The 22,440-nt window shown below is 38.5% G+C and overlaps 2 protein-coding genes across 2 annotated transcripts in view; one reads left to right on the forward strand and one right to left on the reverse strand.

Moving 5' to 3' along the window:
• The first annotated feature begins 23 nt into the window (after window positions 1–23).
• Window positions 24–19,695, forward strand: LOC144662211 (valine--tRNA ligase-like). The gene is made up of 33 exons (XM_078522977.1): window positions 24–325; window positions 1,377–1,458; window positions 1,666–1,742; window positions 2,118–2,141; window positions 2,493–2,620; window positions 2,762–2,828; window positions 3,071–3,168; window positions 3,320–3,401; window positions 3,796–3,915; window positions 4,525–4,633; window positions 4,749–4,837; window positions 5,856–5,946; window positions 6,503–6,645; window positions 7,210–7,313; window positions 8,343–8,424; window positions 9,196–9,272; window positions 9,880–9,970; window positions 10,308–10,333; window positions 10,802–10,881; window positions 11,305–11,375; window positions 12,072–12,302; window positions 12,865–12,936; window positions 13,174–13,252; window positions 13,462–13,589; window positions 13,979–14,134; window positions 14,472–14,536; window positions 15,099–15,234; window positions 15,951–16,062; window positions 16,629–16,713; window positions 17,942–18,029; window positions 18,440–18,553; window positions 19,059–19,094; window positions 19,567–19,695. The coding sequence occupies exons 1-33, from the start codon at window positions 68–70 to the stop codon at window positions 19,633–19,635; spliced, it is 3,270 nt and encodes a 1,089-aa protein (XP_078379103.1). The 5' UTR covers window positions 24–67; the 3' UTR covers window positions 19,636–19,695.
• Window positions 19,696–21,309: 1,614 nt separating this feature from the next.
• Window positions 21,310–22,440, reverse strand: part of LOC144662184 (ATP-binding cassette sub-family A member 2-like) — a 47,731-nt gene continuing 46,600 nt past the window's right edge. Inside the window, exon 43 of the mRNA XM_078522946.1 lies at window positions 21,310–21,960. Coding sequence (XP_078379072.1) covers window positions 21,925–21,960 — 36 coding nt within the window. The 3' untranslated portion in view covers window positions 21,310–21,924. The remainder of the gene's footprint in view (window positions 21,961–22,440) is intronic.

Raw genomic sequence — 22,440 nt, forward strand, 5'->3', positions numbered from 1 at the left:
CGGAAGTTTCCCGTGAATCACCGCAGGCTGAAAAATCAATGGCGGATGCCGGCGTGGAAAGAGGTCCATGAAATTTTCTCGGTTGATTTCATCAACTCACAGAATTTTGACTAAAAATAGCTCGCAACTTGTTATAAAAACCTTCCCAGTGAGAGTTTTAAGTAGACTGATTTGTAGCGCCATGGATCAGGGTAATTCGGCAGAAAACGGCGCGGTGGAGAAGACTGCCAGCCAGCTCAAGAAAGAGGCTCAGAGGCAGGCGAAGATGGAAAAATTCGCTAAAAAGAAAGAGAAAGAGGCAGCTCTTATGGAGAACCAGAATCAAGTAAGTATTGGGCTATTTTTTTTTATTTAAAGGTGTACTTGAAAGAATCGGCAGTCAAGGGTGAGTTTGTAGCCTGATTTAAGCTTATACTGCTTCCATTCCGTGTCTTTGGCCAGCACGCACATGGGGTATGCCACAATAAAGCAAGGGTCAAACTTATAAATTTTGAGATGGACTAATTTATAGACATTTAGACTTTAAATTTTTTAAATGTACTTCATAACTGGCTGCAACGAAATATTAATTGATGTTTATGTAAACAGGTTTCACAACATTGCATCACCCCCATTTGCCCTTGGGGAGGAGGGTGGGGTGAGGTCAATAATAAGTGGTATACCAACTTGGATAAAGTGAATATCTGTGGACATGCGTCAGATCACATCAGATTATTTCACTCACTTTCCTAATTCGTCACTTGCGATGCAAAGCAATAAAAAAACATCAAAAGTGGCATTTGAAGTTCTTAAAAAGCTATTAGTAAACCATTTTCAAGTTTTTGTCAAGTATTAACAGTGTGATACTCATTCCCTTTTCAAGTGATTTACTGTATGCCCGTACATTTAATAAGGAGATCTTAAACATATCGGAAATTGTGCAGTTTCCGATTAAGACCATTACGTCATTAGAGATTTTACAATGGTTACCATCGATGGTGCAATAAATAGGCTTATTGTTCATGTGTAGTTGTTGTTGTCAGTTGTCATGCTTCATATTGAGCAAGTGATTGTGTCCTCATTCATCAGTGAATCAATGAGGGTTGCTCACCTAGAAAAAAAGGCATGGAGGTTGAGGTGAAAACATTTATATCTGAATATTGCCGATGATATGCTTTTTTTGAGTATTTGAAGCAAACTGACCAAGAGTTAAAAATAATGACATGATGATAATTATGACCGATTTCATCACCTGACTTTTTCAAAAGTCTTTGTACAGCTACCCTCTCTCTTCAAGGAGAGGAGTCTCAAATATATTATTAATATGCTCGATGTAAATTAAATTGTGAAGGTTGGCCTACAGTACTTCAATGTGTATATTTTGTTGTCTATTTTAGAAAAAGAACAATAAAAAGAAGAAAGAAACCACAAAGAAAGTTTTTGTGTATGACAAACCAACAGCACCTGGAGAGAAGAAAGGTAATCAAATGTAAACTTGTGAAGAGATTTTGAACCTTTCTGAGCATAGCTTATTAGGCTTATCTCGTCTCGCGAGAGGGTGGTAACTTACTTTTCGGCTTGCCCACGGGAAGCCTACAAATTTCACATGTAAATCCTCTGAAGTAACATTTTTGTGTCACTATGTTAATATTTCTAAGATTTTGTTTTTCATTCATGTTGTGTTAGATGTCAGTGGAGCAATGCCTGACAGTTATAGTCCTACATATGTAGAAGCAGCTTGGTATGCCTGGTGGGAAAAGGAGGTAAGCATTTGGAGGCGGCAAGTGTATCTTGGTTTCAGATAATTACAACAACAAAGAGTTTGCAAATGCACACATTGCCAATGATCACAAACAAAAGCTTGGTCAATTTCTCATGTTAAGATGTTGTGGTTCAATTGCATCCATGGTTCAAATTGTATTTTGTTTTGTTTTTGGTTATGGTAATGTATGATAATGAGTTTAACAACATCACTGATCACTAGTCAAACGATTAGACAATCTTGAAATAATTTTGTTAGTTGTACAAATACATGTAAACAGCATATATAATGTCATGCTACATTTTTTTAATTTCTGCCAAAATTAAGAACTATGTTAATTTCATTTCACTTAAATGTAATTTTTTTTTATTTGTAGGGATTTTTCAAACCTGAATATGGGGTAAGTAATTGTTAGTAATATATTTACTGTATGTATGGCAAACAAGTCAATGATCAAAAGGAACATGATTATGATGACATGGTTATCTGTGTGTCTAAGTTTAGCAATACAGACTGCAAGCAAAGACAGGCTACAACATGTACTTGTCAATTAATTTGTATTAACATGGATTGATGAACTTTGTATTGTTTGGTTAGAAAGATTTTAGTCTGCAATCCTCCTGATGTTATGTTCTCAAAAAAAACAAGCAAATTCTTTTATTACTCTATTTCTAAAATTATGAGAAATTTCTGTACATCAGTTGGCTTCATAGACTTTTCTAACTGCTTTGCAACTTATTGTTCAAAACAGCGCAAGAATCTCCAAGAACCTAACCCACGTGGTTTATTTATGATGTGTATACCTCCACCAAATGTGACAGGGTCACTTCACCTTGGCCACGCCCTGACAAATGCTGTAGAAGATTGTATAACAAGATGGTAAGATTTCACTCAGTAGCTCTATATCACTACTATATAGAATGAAAATTACAGGCTCTTGATTTTCTGTCTGTTTCTCAGGGGTGGGAGGGGGGTGGGGTGGGGTGCGGACCAGATAACTAATGATTCTATATATTTTAGGAATCGGCAGATTGGAAAGACTGCGTTGTGGAACCCAGGGTGTGATCATGCTGGAATTGCCACACAGGTATCAATTAAATCCATTCATTTTTATTATTAATAAAAAAAGTTAATTAATAATAGTTATCATACACATGATCTGATTGGATATCAAGGTGTTGTATGCAAGTCTGGTAAATGCATTTTTCCCCCTTTTAAAAACAAGCTATTTTGACACTGTACTGCATAAAATATGCTTTGTCAACAGATCTATTGCATAATCAGTATTATAAAATCCATTTTATCCTTAATAAATTATTCTTTCTTTAGGTTGTGGTAGAAAAAAAGTTGATGCGTGAACAAGGTTTGTCACGGCATGATTTGGGAAGAGAGAAGTTTGTAGAAGCAGTGTGGAAGTGGAAAGATGAGTAAGTTTTTGCTGTGATTGGCAACAAAAATACTAAAAAAAACTACTCAAAAAAAGTTGAAAATTAATTGGTTTGATCATTTTAATTAAAATAATATTTATTTTATATAAAAATTGATGGTACCATACATAAATAATCTGTTTCTCAACAGAAAGGGTGACCGTATCTATCATCAGTTAAAAATGATGGGAGTATCAGTGGACTGGGACAGAGCTTGTTTCACCATGGATCCTGTAGGTGAATTTAATATGACTTGTATTACTTAATATAATTTGGTTTTTGCCATCCCACAATGGGTTTCCCCCATCAACGTGAAGGCCAGTTTTAAAAAGGTTTAGTTGGAGACTGGAGCCCAACCTGCCCAATGATCTTAAAGAGCTTGGCGCTGCAACCCTACGATCTGTAGCACTAAATTATATCCATCAAACAGGGCCCAAACCCCCAAATCGCTCCTACAGGCCATCGATTACCTTATATTAATTAATCAAGCATCAATGATGAATGTTGCAATTTTGTGTGGCCAATAATGAATTAAACACTGTGTCTTATGATAGCTACAGTGTGGTCCCATGTTTTTCAGTCAGAAGCTCAACAAATAGGCATTGTTTATTTTGATTTCCCTTACAGAAACTGAGCAGAGCTGTAAAGGAAGCCTTTATAAGATTGCATGATGAAGGGCTTATCTACCGCAACAGAAGGCTGGTCAACTGGTCATGTACTTTAAATTCTGCCATCTCTGATATTGAGGTACAGTCAGTGCATATAATTATATGAACTAATGCTTTAGTCAATTCCAGCAGTGCCCATCCCCAAGCCCAACCCCCACCCCCTCATACCTGTGCAACACAAAAGCTGTTGGGTGCAACCCTCCAAGTTTATTTTTTTCCTTAGTGGCCATTTGGCCACCGACTGCTCAAGTTTGGTCGCCAGTGAAAAATTTTAGTCGCTAAATTAAGCTCACACTTTCAATCCTTCTTCTCAATTTTAGTCGCCAGGCTGGCGACTTCAGTTCCAATGTAGTCGCCAGCTCCAACATTTTAGTCGCCATGGCGACTAAAATGGTCTTAACTTGGAGGGTTGTGGGTGGGACCAGAAAGGAAGATAAATATCCCACCCCCAGACTCATCAAGGAAACAACACCCTTCCCCCTTCCTACCAGGATTTAATATGTTTTAAACAAATACCTTGCTTATGCCTACGGAGGGGGTGGGGCATACTGGTATTAAGTGATTATACTATGAAAGCTGAACATTTCATTTCATTTCATCTAGCTGGTGCTATTTCATGGGTCAGACATTTTCACAAAATTGATGAATAATATTTATATAATGATTATTTATTTATTTATTCTTACAGGTTGACAAGAAGGAATTACCAGGAAGGACACTGTTGCCTGTGCCAGGTTATGACCACAAAATAGAATTTGGAGTCTTGGTACACTTTGCTTACCCAGTGGAAGGTTCAGGTAAATATTGTGACCTGAGAGAATGAGATAACATCTTCCAAATAATTATTAAATATTGTCAAGCAAAACAAAAATATTGGTTACTTTTTACTTTTTACTTTATACATTTTTGCAGAGGAGAAGTTGGTAGTTGCTACTACTCGTGTGGAGACCATGTTAGGTGACACAGCCATTGCTGTACATCCAGATGACGCAAGATACAAAGTAAGGAGACTTTCATAATTTGACATTTAGCTTCTAATACATTATTTATCCAATTCTTTACGGTGAAAAGTTCTATGTAAACTTCTTTCTTTAACTTTTTGTAAAATAATACAAGAATGGAGGACCTAACTATCAAAGTTAATACCTTTTGTCTTGTTTGGAAAGCAAATTCTCATAATGAGAGTTACAGACAATGTAAGTTCAAGTTGTAAGGACAGTTTTATTGCTGATAGAGGCCTGCCAGGGGGGTTCTTGTGTTGCTTGTCTAAATTTCAAAATGTTCCATGTCGCTGTTTTATCACTCTTCATGTCCCTGTCGGCAATTACATTGAACGAAAATTGCTTGTCCTTGTCGGAATTTAAGTTTTTCCAAAAGGCTTGTCATTTGTCGCGATTTTGTTTTATGTGCTGTCGTTACTTTTTGGGCCATGTCGCTTGTCGGAATTTACCCTGGCAGGGCCTCCTGATAGTCATGAAAGTAAAAATTGAACAATCTTCTGTATGTGGATACTCTTGGGACCAGAGGAAGTGTCCATATCAGGAAAGGTTCACTGCAGTGTTTGAGTGTGGTTGGAACCAAGACTAGATGTCTGCTTGTAAGAGAGTGTTCACCTCCCAGAAACTAAAATGGAAAATTAAATTTTCCATTTGCATCCTCTTTCTTTTTTCTTACATGTACAGTAGATAACTTTTTTATTCTGCTCTTATTCCACGAGCGCATGTTGGATATGAGATGGTAGATAGCCGGCAACAAGCGCGAATGGAATTATTGTTTTCATAAAAACACCCAAAGAATTGCAAGCTCCAAGCTGTTTTTGTTGACGCATATCGGCTACCATATTTGTGGTCAATGGTATATCAGCTCATATACCATTGCCTGATAACCAATCAAAATGCAGAAATGGCAATATACTCTTGCTAGTTTTAAATAACAAGATTTAGACAACTGACACACATGCAACCAAACCTACTAGCTGGAATCTTGCTTGTTCATATTTTGCTGTGATTTTTTTCCCAGCACCTTCATGGCAAGTTTGCTCTCCACCCATTCTGTAATCGTAAACTACCAATCATCTGTGATGACGTGGTTGATCCTGAGTTTGGTACAGGTATGTAATACAAGAGTAACAATACATCCCAAGTACTACAGTCTGGGCCTGTAAGGAGGAGGATGAAAAGGTTCACAGATCAAGAGACTGGGCCTTAAAAAGTGCACAGATTGTAGATTTTTGCAATGCATGTACATTGAGCAGATTCACCGATTTTAAAAATTACAGCATATGACAGATTAGCTGATAATTTTGACCCGAATTCCAGACTCTTCATATTGGGACTAGAGTTCAGACAGGGAATAACCCGATTCTAAACAAAGTTCAGATCACTTTGGTCGGTATGTTGGTGAAATTGTTGCAAAACACACATTAAAATGAAACTATAAAAAAAATACTACTGTCCGTTGCAGTTAAACCATACCACACAAAGTTTTCAACTAATGCAGATTCCGATTTAAACAAAAATAGTCGTGGTGGATTGATAGATTTGGCCAAAAAATAGCACTGATCAGCAGATTTGCATACCCATATCATCCCTCTCCGTAAGAGTTGGTCTGTACACTTTTATTTATAGCAGCAATTCTTATGCTCTTGGTTCACTTTCATGCTTTAGGTGCAGTAAAGATAACTCCAGCACATGATCACAATGATTATGGAGTTGGTCAAAGACATGACCTGCCATTTGTTACCATGATTGATGACAGTGGGGACATAAAACATCTCAAGGATTTCTATCCAGAGTTCCAGCACTTTGGGGTGAGTTGTCTGCTAATTCACCACGTGTATTGCAGCAATGAAACATGTTTGCGTCAAAGAAACTTATGGGTTACACAAAATGTCAAATAAACAGATGCACAAACTGACAGACAGAGAGATTGATTGATTAATTCAGACAGACATACGTGGACATACGGACGGATGTATGGGCATACAGACGGATAGACGTACGCACAGACAGATGAAAGGACAGAGAGACAGAGAGACAAACAGAGGACAGATAAATGGAGGAGAGATTAATGGTTGAGGCAGAAGATAGAATGATGGAAAATATTGCTATAAAGAGAATTACATGTAACTGTGAAAACATGTTTGCTTCAAGGAAACTTATGGGTAACAAAAATGTCAAATGGCAGACAGACAGACAGATTGATAGATTGATTCAGACAGGCAGACAGACAGACGTACAGACGGACAGGGTAACAAAAATGTCAAATGGACAGACAGACAGACAGATAGAGGACAGATAAATGAAGAAGAGGATATAATGATGGAATATATTGGTATAATGAGAATTGTGATTGCCTTTTCTTTTCTTTGAAGGGATTGAAAAGATTCACTGCTAGGAAAGTCGTACTCGAAGCTCTCACAGCAAAAGGTCTTTTTATCAAGACAGAAGACAATCAGATGGTGGTTCCTGTCTGTAGGTTAGTTTCAAGCTCGGATAAGCGTTCCATGGCAATATTGCCATGTTGACGGTTTTCCTTTTTATATCACCCGTACATGTACTTGTATTGTCAATTTATGGATATTGCGGAAATATATAAAAAAATAATTTTAAATAATTAATATATATATCAGTTTTCAAAATAAAAGGATTAAAATAATTATGATTGTGATAACAATAATAAAACCAAGCGGCAATGGACAAGAGTGGGTGTTCATGTTATTTTGCTCTGAGCAGTTCTTCAAAGTAAGAACAAATTCTAGTGCAGAGGAGATGATGTTGTAATTTGCGCCAGACAGTGGTTTGTGGGAACAGACTGCCATCTGTTCTTAACCACACCACTTGGTTGAAGACAAACTCACTTTCTGATCCTCTTGCACAAGACATCATTATCATGTGTACATCAGTGTCAGATCTAGGGGAGGTGCGGTGGGGGGGGGGGGGGGGGCTTTTCTTATTTTTAGGCCAAACTAAGGCCTGAAGGGCCAAGAAAAAATATTTTGGAGAGCAGGCCTCCCCCCTATTCTAGGGTCTGGATGATCCGGTCCCCCACTTACCTGAAAGGCTTGATCCGCCCCTGTACATATACAATTCAGATGTCTGTGGGAATTAGCCATGGCTTTGATTGAAGACTTGCTTAACTTCTGATCATCTTGCACTAGATTTTTTTAAACATACAATGTATGTAAAATAGTTAACTAAAATACTATGTTGTGGTTTAAGTTTGTCTCATATTCATTATCATAATCTGAAACAAAGGGAAATAAAAAACTAACTGGTTTGAAAAATTTTAAACCAGAGATAAAATTTAACCGTAACATATGTACAGCAATTAAGCCATTTAGAGTAGGCAGTCGGTGGCCAAATAGCCATAAGGAAAAAAAAAACTTGGAGGGTTGACATGTAAGAATGTTAAGATGAAGTCTGCTAAAGCCTTGATTACCAACTGGTAACAAACAGAGTGCATCAAAATGTGACTTACTCATTTCATGCCTTCCCTTATTTCTAGTCGATCTAAAGACATTGTTGAACCACTTATTAAACCTCAGTGGTATGTTGATTGTCAGGAAATGGCTGACATGGCTGTGAAGGTACACATAAGAGTGTATTTCTATTGTATTTTGTACATTTCTACCATAATGGAACATATGTTTCAATTCTAGAGCATTTCCTGCAATATGACAGTGTACATGTAGGGTGGAGGGTGCGGTGGGCAATGGTTCATTACATTGCACTCTGGATTCACAGGTTTAGCTCTGAGGTGACCTGCAATCAGGCATTTTTTTGTTTAGAAATGCCTAATTGCAGGTTTGGTCCTCAGCCCACTTAAGTACTGTCATGTTGCATTCTTGGTCAAGATACACGAAAAGATTCAGTGCTGCCCTGCCCTGAAGGGCATGAAACCATGAGTACAGGGAAATTGTTGGGAGTTAATGTGACAAGATGTTGGGGAGTGCTTGCAATGGACTACACGTAGCATTCAAGCTAGTGAGAGAAGCAGCTCTTACTCACACAATGCTATACAGTTGACTAACTCAAACCCTCAATAACTCAAACTCCCGCTAACTCGAACCTTTTTCGATTCCCCTTCAGGTCATTTTCTTACTAATTTTACCCTTGATAACTCAACTATATACAAAGTAGTAACAAAGGCCAGTACTTATGGGCTACTATGTGGATTGATCATATTTCCTATTGTTTGCAGTAATGTATTCTCTGGCAAAGAAGACATAATCATTTTAAAGTTTTGCTAATCTCCTTTCTTATTTGAAGAAGACAAAATCATATTAAACTTTTGTTAATTGTTTTACTTCATATTTTGTTGTTCATAATGTATGACATCTTTAATATTGTTCATGCAGGCAGTTCGAAATGGAGACCTTAAGATCATTCCCAGTATGCATGAAAAGATCTGGTACAGTTGGCTTGAGAACTGTAGGTTAGTACAGATTTCATTCACATTCTTAATAAAATACTATTTTTTTATGTTAAATTATCATACATTAGTATATTCCTGGTATCCTGCATGTACATGTAGTTTCTGAGTAAGTCCAAGTATAGGAACTCTAGTGCAAAGGAGATGATGTTGTAATTTGCGCCAGACAGTGGTTTGTGGGAACGGACTGCCATCTGTTCTTAACCACACCACTTGGTTGAAGACAAACTCACTTTCTGATCCTCTTGCACACAGCATCATTGTCACTTGTACATAAAGTTATTTTTATATATTTTTTATATTTTTATTAAAAGTTATTTTTTTGTTATAATTTAGTTGTGTGTGGGAATTAGCTATTTCTGTAAATATTGCTGTCATCTGCATTTCTAACCACATTACAACATAATGTGTTGTGAAAGAAAAAAATGATACATGTATGTAATGTTACTGATGAATTAAATCTCGCCTATAAAAAAGAGCATTTATCTGTTGCCCCAACCCACTTTTCATTAAAATGCATTAAAATGAGAACCTTCTAAAAGCAGACAGTCATGCCAAAATGTATAAGTTAAGACAAGGACCAACAAATTTTTTTCTTTCTTTTCCCTAGGGACTGGTGCATTTCCAGACAACTTTGGTGGGGTCATCGTATCCCAGCATTCTTTGTGACTGTTGATGATCCAAGTGTGCCACCAGGGGAGGTGAGAGGGTTTTGTTTAAAATGAAAGATCTACTAATGATTAAAATTCTCAGTTTTTCAATCTTTACTATAGATTTAACTTTTATTTTTCCCCAGCTTCCTTTTATTGGCTTGACATACAGTCTCTCTTTCTTAAGGGTGTTTTGCACAGTTATTTTTACTGAAAATTTTTTTTTAATTCGTTACACCAGAAGCTTATCACCTTGCTTCTGGTTACACTGAATACCTGTTACTAGTGCTACAATATCCAAGTAAATAAATAAATCACTTTACGTATAAAGTGTTTTTATATGAATTCTTTGCTCAGAGAAGCTGACAATATATATCTCTTTTTCCAGGATACAGATGGGAAATACTGGGTCAGGTAAAGTGACAAAATATATGACACTTTAACTTTGAACCTTACTAGTGTTTGCAAAGGCAAGTAAAAATTAAATTAAAAAACCGACGAAATGACACCAAAACGTCGGAGTTTTTCGTTAGTGTTTGTTTTCCTTGGCATAACTAAATCATTATTGATACATGAAAGGAAACTTGGGTTTGTCGTGGTTTAAACAACTATACTTGAATGTTTTTGGCCTATTAGCTTGATTTCAATTCAGCACTGACTTCTTGACGGATTTGTTTAAAAAAATATTCCAGTTTTAAGAAGTTTGTGAGTCTCAGCGAAGTTTGGACCTCTTGGGCACCTACTCCTAAAAAAAGCTATTTGTTTCTTCAAAACTACCAGAGCACAAAATTCGATACTCGCAAAAATGAAAGGCATCAGAGTAATACATATTTCGATTAAAATCAGTGTTAATGAGTTATATTGTTGCTGACTTTATTCCAGTGGTCGGACAGAAGAGGAAGTGCTAAAGAAAGCGGCGGAAAGGTTCAATGTAGCCCCTGAAAAGATCACTCTGAAACAAGGTACAGAATCTGCATGACTTTCAGTTCCGTCAACGTCAAAGTCCCACCTTAGAGAGCTGAACCAAAAGAGGTTGCCAATCTATTTGAAACCTATTTGAAATTTTCCAATTGGGGAAAAATGAAAAGTGAACAGAACGACATGAAAGCCAGTAGCTTAATCAGTGGCCTCACCCAAGCGTTCCATTCTACAATAAACAATCCGGAGCTAATTGAATTCTTCTTCAAATAATTGGGGAATTGACTTATATGTAACCCAGTATAGGAAATAATAACTGTGGTGGAAATTGCCGATGGAAAAGTAAGATTTCTAGAAATCGTGGTCTTCCTGAAACAGGAGTTGAGATGAACTTGATGGCTGTGTAAAGCTGAATTGTTATTGTATCAGAGTACCATGCCTAACTGTGTGTCATGGTTATGTTGCAGACGAGGACGTGTTAGATACGTGGTTCTCCTCTGGCCTGTTTCCTTTTTCCATATTTGGTTGGCCAGAAGAGGTCAGTTTCCTTATAGCTGTTATTCAGAAAACAATTGTTAACAGTTAAAGTCCGGCTTACCTAACTGCTGTTGGCTGTACCTGGATTTTTTTATCCGAATAGCTTGTGACATTGACTGTATAATATCTTTCTGTGTTTCTACCAAGCTTCAAATATAGGATCATTCCATAGTTGTTTCAATTTTATTTTCCGCTGAATATTTTAGAGTGAGTTGGAACTCTAGTGCAGAGGAGATGATGTTGTAATTTGCGCCAGACAGTGGTTTGTGGGAACGGACTGCCATCTGTTCTTAACCACACCACTTGGTTGAAGACTAACTTTTTTCTGATCCTCTTGCACAAGAACATTAACAGTCGGGGTAACAAGTGCCAGTTGATGGCAAGTGACTAAACCCACGGTTTTCGTCCCAGAAGTTGCTAAGTAACCCTTACGTATTTGCACGCGCGATTGCTTTCGGAGTACTCGTGAGCTCTCGCGCAAATTTTTGATTGGATGAAATAATTCGGAAATTCTTCGAGTGCTTCAACGGAGAATTGCTAAAACTGGTACTAAATCCCCCGGCTGTAAAGAGTTCATCCAAGGAAGATTTGTGTCAATAGTTTCATACTTGCTGTGACGTAGTGACCCTTTTGAAAAATATTATTGCGAGACTGAGTCTATAAACTGATTGAGATGTTGTTTTCCTTTTTCTCGTAGACTGAAGATTACAAGGTGTTTTATCCTGGCACACTCTTGGAGACTGGACACGACATCCTGTTCTTCTGGATTGCCCGGATGGTGAAACTGGGCCTCAAGCTCACTGGTCAGCTGCCATTCACTGAAGTGTTTCTCCACGCAATGGTGCGAGATGCGCATGGCAGGAAAATGAGCAAATCTCTTGGGAATGTTATCGACCCTGTTGACGTCATTAAGGGGATATCACTAGAAGTGAGTGGCAAAAAATTCAAGAGCACCGCTCGGTTTGCAGGAAATTCTGACATGCTTCTTTTTTCTGGCTTAAGGTCATTCCCCTGAAATAGAACTGAACATAGATTTTTAACCAAACTTCGCCTACTGGTATATTAGGAAACTTAAATTTTGAAATAAAAAAGGGGGTCACCAGATTCGTTTAGGAGCAGGAAGACCTTGTATATTCCATATAATTCCTTTAAAATTCCTCTGCAAGTACTCGCAAAATACACGTTTTTAGCGATAATTTATGTTTCAAACATAAGAGTTGATCTCTTTTCATTTTACAGAAAGAATTTGATCGCTACACCTAAAATATGAGGAAAAAATGATAGGTCACCATACTCGTTTACGAGAAAGCGACAATTTACTTCTCTCGCGGACTAAGCCGCATAGAATAAAGCCGCCATTTTGTTTCGGTGCGCGCGCTAATTACGCGTAAAATTCTGCGCAGTAAGGATGCGCAATGCAATACAGGGCAATGACCTTAAACCATATGCTGAAGGTGGCAATGATAAATCACAGTTTTTGTTGTTTCTAGGATCTTCACCGTCTGCTTGAAAACAGTAGTAACCTGGATCCAAGAGAGGTGGAACGCGCTAAAAAGGGACAGGTTAGTTTAAAGATAACACGTTGGTCAAATTTCACCAAGTGGTTGTAGCCATCCCTGGTCTTTAGCCATCTTCGTTTATTAATTGGTTCCCGTCATATGACAGGTACTGCTCTACAAAATCGAACCATGATTGCCTGGTTTCTAGTATCCTATCCTATCTACGTTGTAGGAATGTTTTTGTTTGACTAAGTGTGAGATGGCTGTTTATTTTTAACTTATTTTCTTTGTCTTTCACAGAAAGAAGATTACCCTGAAGGAATTCCAGAGTGTGGAACTGATGCCTTGAGGTTTGCACTCTGTGCTTATACTGCTCAAGGTAGGCCAGTGATAGAGGAATATATATATGGCCTTTCTCGCTATCAGTGCGCTATGCAGATAATCGTCCAAACTCGCTTGTTTTGCACGAAAATAAACCAGTTTTTTAATTGTTATCAAATACATTAGATGACCACGTACCTGTACTTTTCTTCCTTATCCGGTCATTCCGTTTGAACTAATTATGCCCTTCTTTCTTTCTTTTTACAGGACGTGACATAAATCTCGACGTCCTTCGTGTACAGGGCTATCGCCATTTCTGCAACAAATTGTGGAACGCCACAAAGTTCGCACTCGGCAGTCTCGGATCTGACTTCAAACCGAACGTCAAACCAGGGGTGAGCAGACTTTTTTTTATCTTAGAGTAGGTCGTGTTAGTTCTTTCTTGGCCCCCATAAATTGAAATTACCTCAGTTGGACAACTGAAAGGGTTTAACAAGACCAAAAATGTATTAGAGAAAGCTTAGGTTAATCTATGTTAATTTTAAAGTGAAGACTAAAATGATCAAGTTCTTTAAAGTCGAACCATTTTGAAGCAAGCAGCCATACATTCAGATTTTGCTGATGTGATAAAAGCTGTTAGTTGGTGTAAACAGAACCTAAAGCTTAGCCAGGGTATTTTTGGTGTTTGGCACACTTAAAAAAAAGTTTTGTTAAAAAATTAATTTAATTTAGTAAATTTTTTGTATTAAGTCTTCTATTAAGTTTTTCCTTTCTCTTTACACAGCTGATAGGCAACGAGACACTTGAAGACCGCTGGATTCTGAGCCGGCTATCTGACGCGGAGAAAACAGCCAATGAAGGCTTCAAGAATTATGACTTTCCATCAGCCACCACGGCTATTTACAACTTCTGGCTGTACGAGCTGTGCGACGTTTATTTGGTATGAAACAGCATTGCCTTGATTTGGAAACAGAGGTTGCTTTTAGAAGAAATAGTTTTTCCAATAATATATTCTGAGCCCGTTGTGAGACATGCTCTGACTGTTCTCGTTGCAGCAGTGGGGCATGATAGTACGTGGTCACCCTGAGGACTGAGTAAAATGGTGTAGCCAAGGTAGTCTGAATGATTGTGAGAATAGTTTTTAAAGAAGGCAGAGTTTTATGTTTGTAGTTAACAGTGAAGGTCAAATTCAAAGGCTGTTGACGAGTTTGAAAACAAGTTTGTCTCGCGATAATAAGAACTACATGTAGGATAAAACTGTCGTTTTTCCTTCACAGGAGTACCTCAAACCAGTTCTACAAAGTGACAACAAGGAAACTGTCAACACGGCCCGCAACACACTGTATCCTACCAATTCTATTCATCTCTGTTGTTCTATTTACTTATTTACATGTAATTAGCGTAAGCCTCCTACAGGCTGTCAGTAGCCACTAAGAATCTTCTCAGCTTCTTGCATAGTAAAGCATATATTTAGAATTCTAAACAGTTGCAGTACTGATCAAGGGTAATGCCCTTTGAACAACAGAGGAGAGGCAGCATTTTATTCTTTAAGATGTCACACAGTGTAACCAGTAGATTTTATATGACCCTTCTTCCAATTCACCTGTCGACAAACATTAAAAACGTGGACTTGTCTGTATTCAAGTATTTAGGCCAGTATATGTGGCCTAGGAAGTCCGTAACCACAGCCAGCATGTTATAAACAATTTTCAATGACAAGTTACAGTACATTCTAGCAAGGCCAGGGTACAATTAGTGAATTTCCTAGGACTGTCCACTGATTTGGTGAAATAGCGCTACATTTTGATAAGGCTGTTTAAGCCAATCAAAACTACCATAGAATGACATCAGTGCAGCCTCATAAAAAAGTTTTTTTGTGTGTGTTATTTCTTAACCCTTATAAGCTACACATGTTTGGAGAATGGCTTGATTCTCCTCAGTCCATTTATGCCTTACGTGACAGAGGAGCTATATCAACGATTGCCGCGAAGGACTGAGAACTGTCCACCAAGTATCTGCGTCACACCTTACCCAGAGGGGGTGAGTGGTGTGTGGGGAGAGGGGAGGGGAGGGCAAGTATTGTTTAAAGTGTGAAGATGTTTAAGTCCTGTATTTACCATCAGAACGACGACTGGGGAGTGAAGGAGAGGGAGGTCTAAAAATTACGAAAATAAAGTCTATTACGTTTATACTCCATCAATTTTCTTTTCTTACTCTTCGAAACTTGAATTGCTTGGACTTAAAGGAGAAGTTCACTCTAAAGTGGCCATTTTATTCTTTACGCCAATGGAAAGGTTATACAAAGATATATAATTCGCCTAAAATGTCAACTTCCAATGAACGCTAAAACCCTACGAAATCCTTTTCTGAAGTAGCCCAAAACTCGACAAACTTCAGGCTGAGTACTTTACGTCACGCATACATTACCAGCTCCAAGATGGCGACGTTTCAGTTGTTGAGTTTTGGGCTACTTCAGGAAAGGATTTCGTAGGGTTTTAGCGCCTGTTGGAAGCTGAAATTTTGGTGAATAACATATCTTTGTATAAACCTTTTATTTGTCTAAAGAAAATGAATGGCCCGCATTATGGAGTGAACTTCTCGTTCAAAGTTAATGGTAACGTACACCAAAAAGGTGTTTCAAATTGGTTAGCCCATTCACCATTGTACAACTTAACCATATGATTAGCTCCTGTTGTACCATAGCCAGTTGTAGCATAGCCCACGAAGACTAAGAAAGGGGTGAATATTTATTTCAGCTTCCATGGAGAGACACCACTCTTGAAGATGAGATGAGTCTGTTACAAAGTATTGTGAAAACGATACGATCCATTCGTCAGGAGTATAATTTAACCCGTGCCAAGCCTGAAGGTAATTTCAAAGTGTATTGGTCAATTGATCGATCGATTGCAGTGCTTACTTGCTTGATTGTTTGTTGATTGACTGTTTGTTATTTTATTGATTGATTGATTGCTTGTTTGTTTGTTTGTTTGATTGATTGATTGATTGATTGATTGATTGATTGATTGATTGATTGATTGATTGATTGATTGATTGCTTGCTTGTTTGTTGATTGATTGATTGATTTTCTTTCCCATTCGGGACATGCTGTAATGGAAGTGGTGTGAGACGTTTACCTTGTGCTATATTGTTTGAAAATCAATTATTGCCAGTGTGCGAACCTGCAATCAATCCTCAACCAACGGTTAACGCTTTTGCTGCCGTCAACCGCGGACCCGGAAACAGGAACACCACGCGGAAATTCAGTGTGATGGTAATGACCATATCTGTTTCGTTTGGCCGTGACGCGCCAAAATGAGACGGGCGAAAAACGCAATCGTTAGTTGATTGAATTCAGAGTTCGCATTTCACTGAAAACCGCAATAAAGAGAATCAATATTGTAATAAAAATGGCGTCTTTGATTTTGTCTGTACAGTGTATGTGGTATTTCACGAGCAGTCTTTGGCGGAAACTGTCAACAAATACACGGACACAGCATGCACGCTTAGCTCCAGTGAAAGGTTATAAGAAATTTATATGTTTTGCGATTTCCTTTACCTTGATCTCATTCTTTCCTCTGTCTGTCTTGTTACTTACCATAATAAAATTTATATTGTGTGTGTAAGACTCGTTTTCTCTTTGTTAACTGAACAGTATTAACACCCCTTCTTATTAAAGCGTGAACACTTAAAATATGTCTGGAATGTTCTTTGTGTTTTAACCAATCACATGCGAGAACTTCAGACCGCAGAAACCACAAACAACGAATGGGTTTCCATCGGTCACGTAACAATATTCAGTTGTTTCGCTCCAATTTACAAGTACGGTAAACATTAATTGTAATTCCTTCCTTTTTGAGAACATTAACTGCCCTACTGAAAAATATGTTTGAGTGATTTTTTTTAAAGAAAAAATTGAAAAACCGATGCGCCCGACGCTACGATTTGTCCCAGTTGCCGCCAATTTTCAAAAATTGTAACGAATTCGTATCTGCAGTTACCGTTCGCCTGAAGGCATATTACAATATGTACTGAGGTTTTATCTCACCCCAACTATTGTATATGTAGCAGACCTAAACACTGATAGAAGGAGGGTTCGTTTCTTCGATAACAGCGGAAAGGAAAAGCGAAAATCAAACGATTGAACGATTGACTGAGGTGTTTACTTTGCACCAATCACGCCAACGTTTTGAATAATTTTCGTCTGGAGCCTTTGCAGTTTGCAGTCCTACGATCATGGAACCTCTGATTGCCTAAGGGTTGAAATCGTTTGCCGAAATAAATCGAATCCCTTGTTCTACCGAAAAGATTTACAATCAGTAACGAAAACTCCACAATTTTCTATTTTATATTCGGTTTATCGTGTTACATCTTATGTCTAGACGTGTCTACAACATGCTGCATGCACTGAACCATGTCGTATAACGTCGCTAGAGAAACCGTCCTTCTTTTCTTTCAAAAATCCCTGAAACCATGTTCTGGATGTGGCCCTCGATACGAAAGAATAGCAGTTCTTTAAATTCCTGAAAAAGACAGAGCGTGATCCTGAAACAAAATAAGAACTAAAGTTGCTCCGTGACCGATGGAAACCCATTTATTGTTTGTGGTTTCTGCGGTCTGAAGTTCTCGCATGTGATTGGCTAAACACAAACATTCCAGACATATTTTTTAGTGTTCACGCTTTTATAAGAAGGAGTGTAACACACCTTTGAAGATTACTGAATATTGTCTTTGTTCATATTGTTGATAGGATTCATGTTGTGTGTGAAGAGAAGCCACCTCAGGGATGTGCTGTGGCCACTGTGTCGGACAAGTGTGAAGTACACGTGCTTCTCAAGGTACGAATCTCGCCCTACGTACTACTTACATGTCTCCTGCTGGAACACAGTTATTGCTCTGTCTTCCATAAGTTATTAACGTAACAACGGAAAATGTGTATCACACCAAAAACATGTAACCAGTGGTTAACGCGGGAAAAATCACGTGAGTCAAATCTGATTGGCTAAACAAAACATTTATACGATGGCAAGCGTGGAAAAAATCGTTTAAGCCAAATCACTTAAGGGCTTTGGTTTTACACCTAATTGATCCGTAATGAAACAAACGAACGGTTTTCCAAACTTATTGGAAAGCCGATTTAATCGCGCACTTCGCAACATGTAATTCAACATTTACCTTTAGTTACTCGATTTCCGACATTTCCTTCGTCGATTACAATCTCTTGACACTACCATCTGTTTATTTTAAGGGCTTGGTGGACGTAGGTAAAGAAATTACCAAGTTGGAGGGTAAAAAGGAGAAACTGAATGGCCAGCTTGGAAAATTAAAAGAAGCCATGGAAATTGCCGACTATGCTACCAAGGTACAATAAGATAATTCCAATGAGCCTTTGTTTATTCTCGACGGTCTAGAACTAAATTAATGACTCATTTATCACACTGTGACAATGTGTTTCGTCTTTGTCATCTGTTTTTACAATTTTGTGACAAGTTGGTTTTGCTACATCAAATCCAGTGAACATAACAGCAAACTGAAAAGACACATGTTTGGCAAGGAGATCAGGGACCATCGAACCCACTGCACTGAAGACTATTTCACAGCGATCACTGATATCTTGATTCATTTTTCGATCCTCTTCTCCAAGTAGTGATACCTTGCGTTCTTCTTTTCACTTAAACCGTCACGTGATGACCCAAATAACGCAGCAACCTTGATCCCAGGGTCTCTCTCTTTCGTCTCCTCTCCAGCTCCAGGCGACGGGAAGTAGAGAGACCCTGGAAACGAGGTCGATAACTCAGCTGCAAAGGAGGCATTGTTAGTGGTGATACAACAAATTCTAACATCTGCTGTTTTTACAAACATTTCAGGTACCGGAGAATGTTCAACAACAGAATACGGATAAGGTACCACTCATTTGATTTCCCCAGTCACAATCTCACTTAACTGATCAAGGGTTTATTGGGTTATCCTCCATGTAATCCCAACGTGCAGTTCTGTGATAAGACACTTGCCGTATAACAGCACCCCTCTCATACGGTATCGCCTATAGAATGAGACAGCAGTCTTTTCTTGTCAATCAACTCCGTTAAAGTGAAAATAATGTTAAACTCAGAGTTGAACATAAGAAGAGTATAACTGCTTGAGAAAGAAGCCAGTGTTGTTTCTCGAAGTGCTGAGTTCCCTGGTTGTGGTTCATAGTTACAATAGCTATTATTACAGTTGAGCCTGCGATAATATTTTCTTTTGTTAAGAAGGTATGCGAACGAGGCGAAAGCGTCAACATATCGGTTAAAACAATGCAGAATGACCCTTTTGCCTCGTTTGTATGTCAAAGCATATTTTGACTCTGGTTCTCTTGTTTTTTTTTATTCTCAGCTCAAACAGTTGGAGACCGAGCTTGGAAAAATAGAGAAGGCGATCGCGTCCTTTAAAATGGCGGAGTGATGGAATAAAGTTCACCTCATTATAAATAATAGTCAATGAATAAAATGTTACAAAATTGTTCGAGCTACTGAATTTAGAACCATAAACGTTCCCTGTCTTTATCAGAGAGGCCGCATCTCGAACGAGGTCGTAGCTAGCGAGCATACGCCTGTGTACTACTAGCCTCCCACCCAGTCGTTTTTAGGGGCGATCGTGTTTCACTCCTCCCCACCAAAGGGTGGGGAGGAGTGCCCCACAGGGAGGCTAGGGTACTACAAGCGACTTTTAGTAAGTGGTATACAGCCTTGGTTCGTTGCAGACTTGGGATGCCTGTGGCCCTAACTAGAAAATGGTTTTAAATAGTGTACTGTGGTTTATTAAACCGTAATTCGTTTGTCATAGACCAATAGGTGGTCCCTACTCAGCCAAATATTTTCATTTATTTAACTTGTTTCGATTGAATATTTTGTTCTAGAGGTACAGTCGAAGCTCTCGTAAGCGGACACCCTCGGGACGCGAAAAAGGTGTCCGTAACTGGAGCTGACCGCTTACGAGAATGGTTCTCGTAAGCGGCCACTAGTGGTGTAGGGGATAGATGGCCGCTTACGGGAGCTCGCCCAGCTAACAATAACCGGACGGACGTGGATGACGAAAAAATAAAACACTGAAATATGGTACTGTAATTACTGTAAAATCATTGTGACGAATGGCGATGTGAAGTTGATTTATAAAAACAAGATACAGAGGTTGTTAAAAGGATTTTCTTTGGGCTGTCCGCTTACGGGAGCTTAAAAACAAAGAAAAAGTCTAAGTCGTAATCTCTGAAAGTGTCCGCGGCCGCTTACGGGAATGTCCGCTTACGAGAATGAAAAAATACAGAGTTTGTATGGGAGTTAAAACGGGGTTTCAGACAAGGCGACCGTAAGTAGAGCTATCCGCTTACGAGAGTGTCCGTTAGGAGAGCTTCGCCTGTAGTTATAAATTTAATGAGCTCAACAGACTTGCTGGCTTAAGACTTTGCAAGCTATCCTAGAGCGTCGTAAATTTTGATATTCAATAAAGAAAACTTAAACAATGATCTTGTTACAGTGCTGTGTTCATTTGCTTCAAGGAAAGGAACGTTTTGAAATAGGCTATTTCGATCCGAGTTTAAAGCAAGAACCAACTTGTACAGGGTTAAATACACTTCCCTCACTTGAAGTATTTCTCAACAGCTTTCATTTGGAAAGGGCACACTACGCTACTTAAAATTATGGCACGGTGCCATTCATGACTTGATTGGTCGCATAGCCGCTGAATCAACTTGTACACACCACATTAAAGGTAAAAGCAAAGTTTGCGTTCGGGCCTGGCGGCCCATCAGGCCGGAGCTTATCCAGGTTTCGGTAGCATGAAGCGACAGGGAGTATTTCTACTCGTCCCTGGATCGCAGGGTTAACCCCTCCCCAGCATTAAATTTGCCAATACCCATTTATACACCTGGGTGGAGAGATGACCGTTTTTCGTGGTTTAGTTACGTGAAATTGAAAATTTCAAAAACCTAACTTCGTTTCTCTTAGTTACGTACCTAGACCTTCAAACTGACAAAGTATAAGCAAAGTCGGTTTTTTGACAGTGGCAACATTTTTAGAATTTTCTTCGATTTATACTGACATTCACTCCAAAGCTATAATCAGATCATCGCATTAAACAACATAAGGGTTAATTCTTGTTTTAATTCCCTTGATTTCATTTGACTTTACATTATATATATTGATGTTAATGACGACCAAAATATGCTTATGATTTTCCCCTTAATTAAATATTCTCTTTTCCCTTTTTTATCACAATTTACCCAACAAAGTTTGCTATGTATAAAACAAGCCGTTGCACAACTTACTAACTATTAAAATAACAAGCGACTTCCGAAATCCAGCGGTTATCTGTATATTTTAACTAGAAAACAACCCTCAATTTCGCCCGTTTTTTTCACCTTAGCACCACCTAAATACATTGCTTCAGAAGTTCCCTTTCTAGTACTATTCACTGAACGGCGTAAAAAACCTGTATAAACTAACTTTTCCGCTCAGCTTGCTTACTGGAAAACCTCGTAGCCAGACAACAAATACAGTTTATAAATAATGATAAATACTGCTACATTGATCGCACAGTTAAATATAATTTAGGTTTCCTTTTTGTCTGTTATCTGGTCGAGCTTTTACAGACGACAACCAGAACAATACAACGCTAATAGATACGTCATCATTAATTTACTATAACATAAATTAGATCCTCCACTGTCCCTCTTCAAGATAAAATATGACTTGTCCTTTAGAAATCCCCGGAAGTCCCAAAGCTGAGGCGTGCCTGTAAGATAACATGATTTGCTGTGATTAAGTAGCTTTGTATACAGAGCAAGCAGTAAATGTGATTTTAGTGGTTCAGGTCGAGGAGCGAATCAAAATTTTACTTATCGTTCTCAAACACGTTTAATTTAATAATTCGTCTGACTACACCTCGAAGTTCGTCAGAAGTACTCCGCTGCACGTCGTATTTTCAACTCCCTTCTCGGTGTTCGGAAATGTGACGAAACACTCTCTCTGAAGAGAGGTATGAAATTTTGTAGTAGCTCCGTGCAGTCAGGAAATCGTTTGCAGGGCTACCGACAGTCACCACAAAGGTAATAATCTTGAAAAGTAACTTGACTCCTATCCTTTGCGCCCGATAACGAACACCCATGGGCACAAAAAGGCTTTTCACAAAGATTCAGGTGCTCTCCCTTAGCACGCCATTCCAAAGGCTCGATTACCAGCCGCTGTTCGGGGAATGAGCCCGCGCTCCTCCCCG

This window comes from Oculina patagonica, chromosome 1 (assembly GCF_052425735.1).
Source record: "Oculina patagonica isolate OP01 chromosome 1, crgOcupat, whole genome shotgun sequence".
NCBI classification, from domain to species: domain Eukaryota; kingdom Metazoa; phylum Cnidaria; class Anthozoa; order Scleractinia; family Oculinidae; genus Oculina; species Oculina patagonica.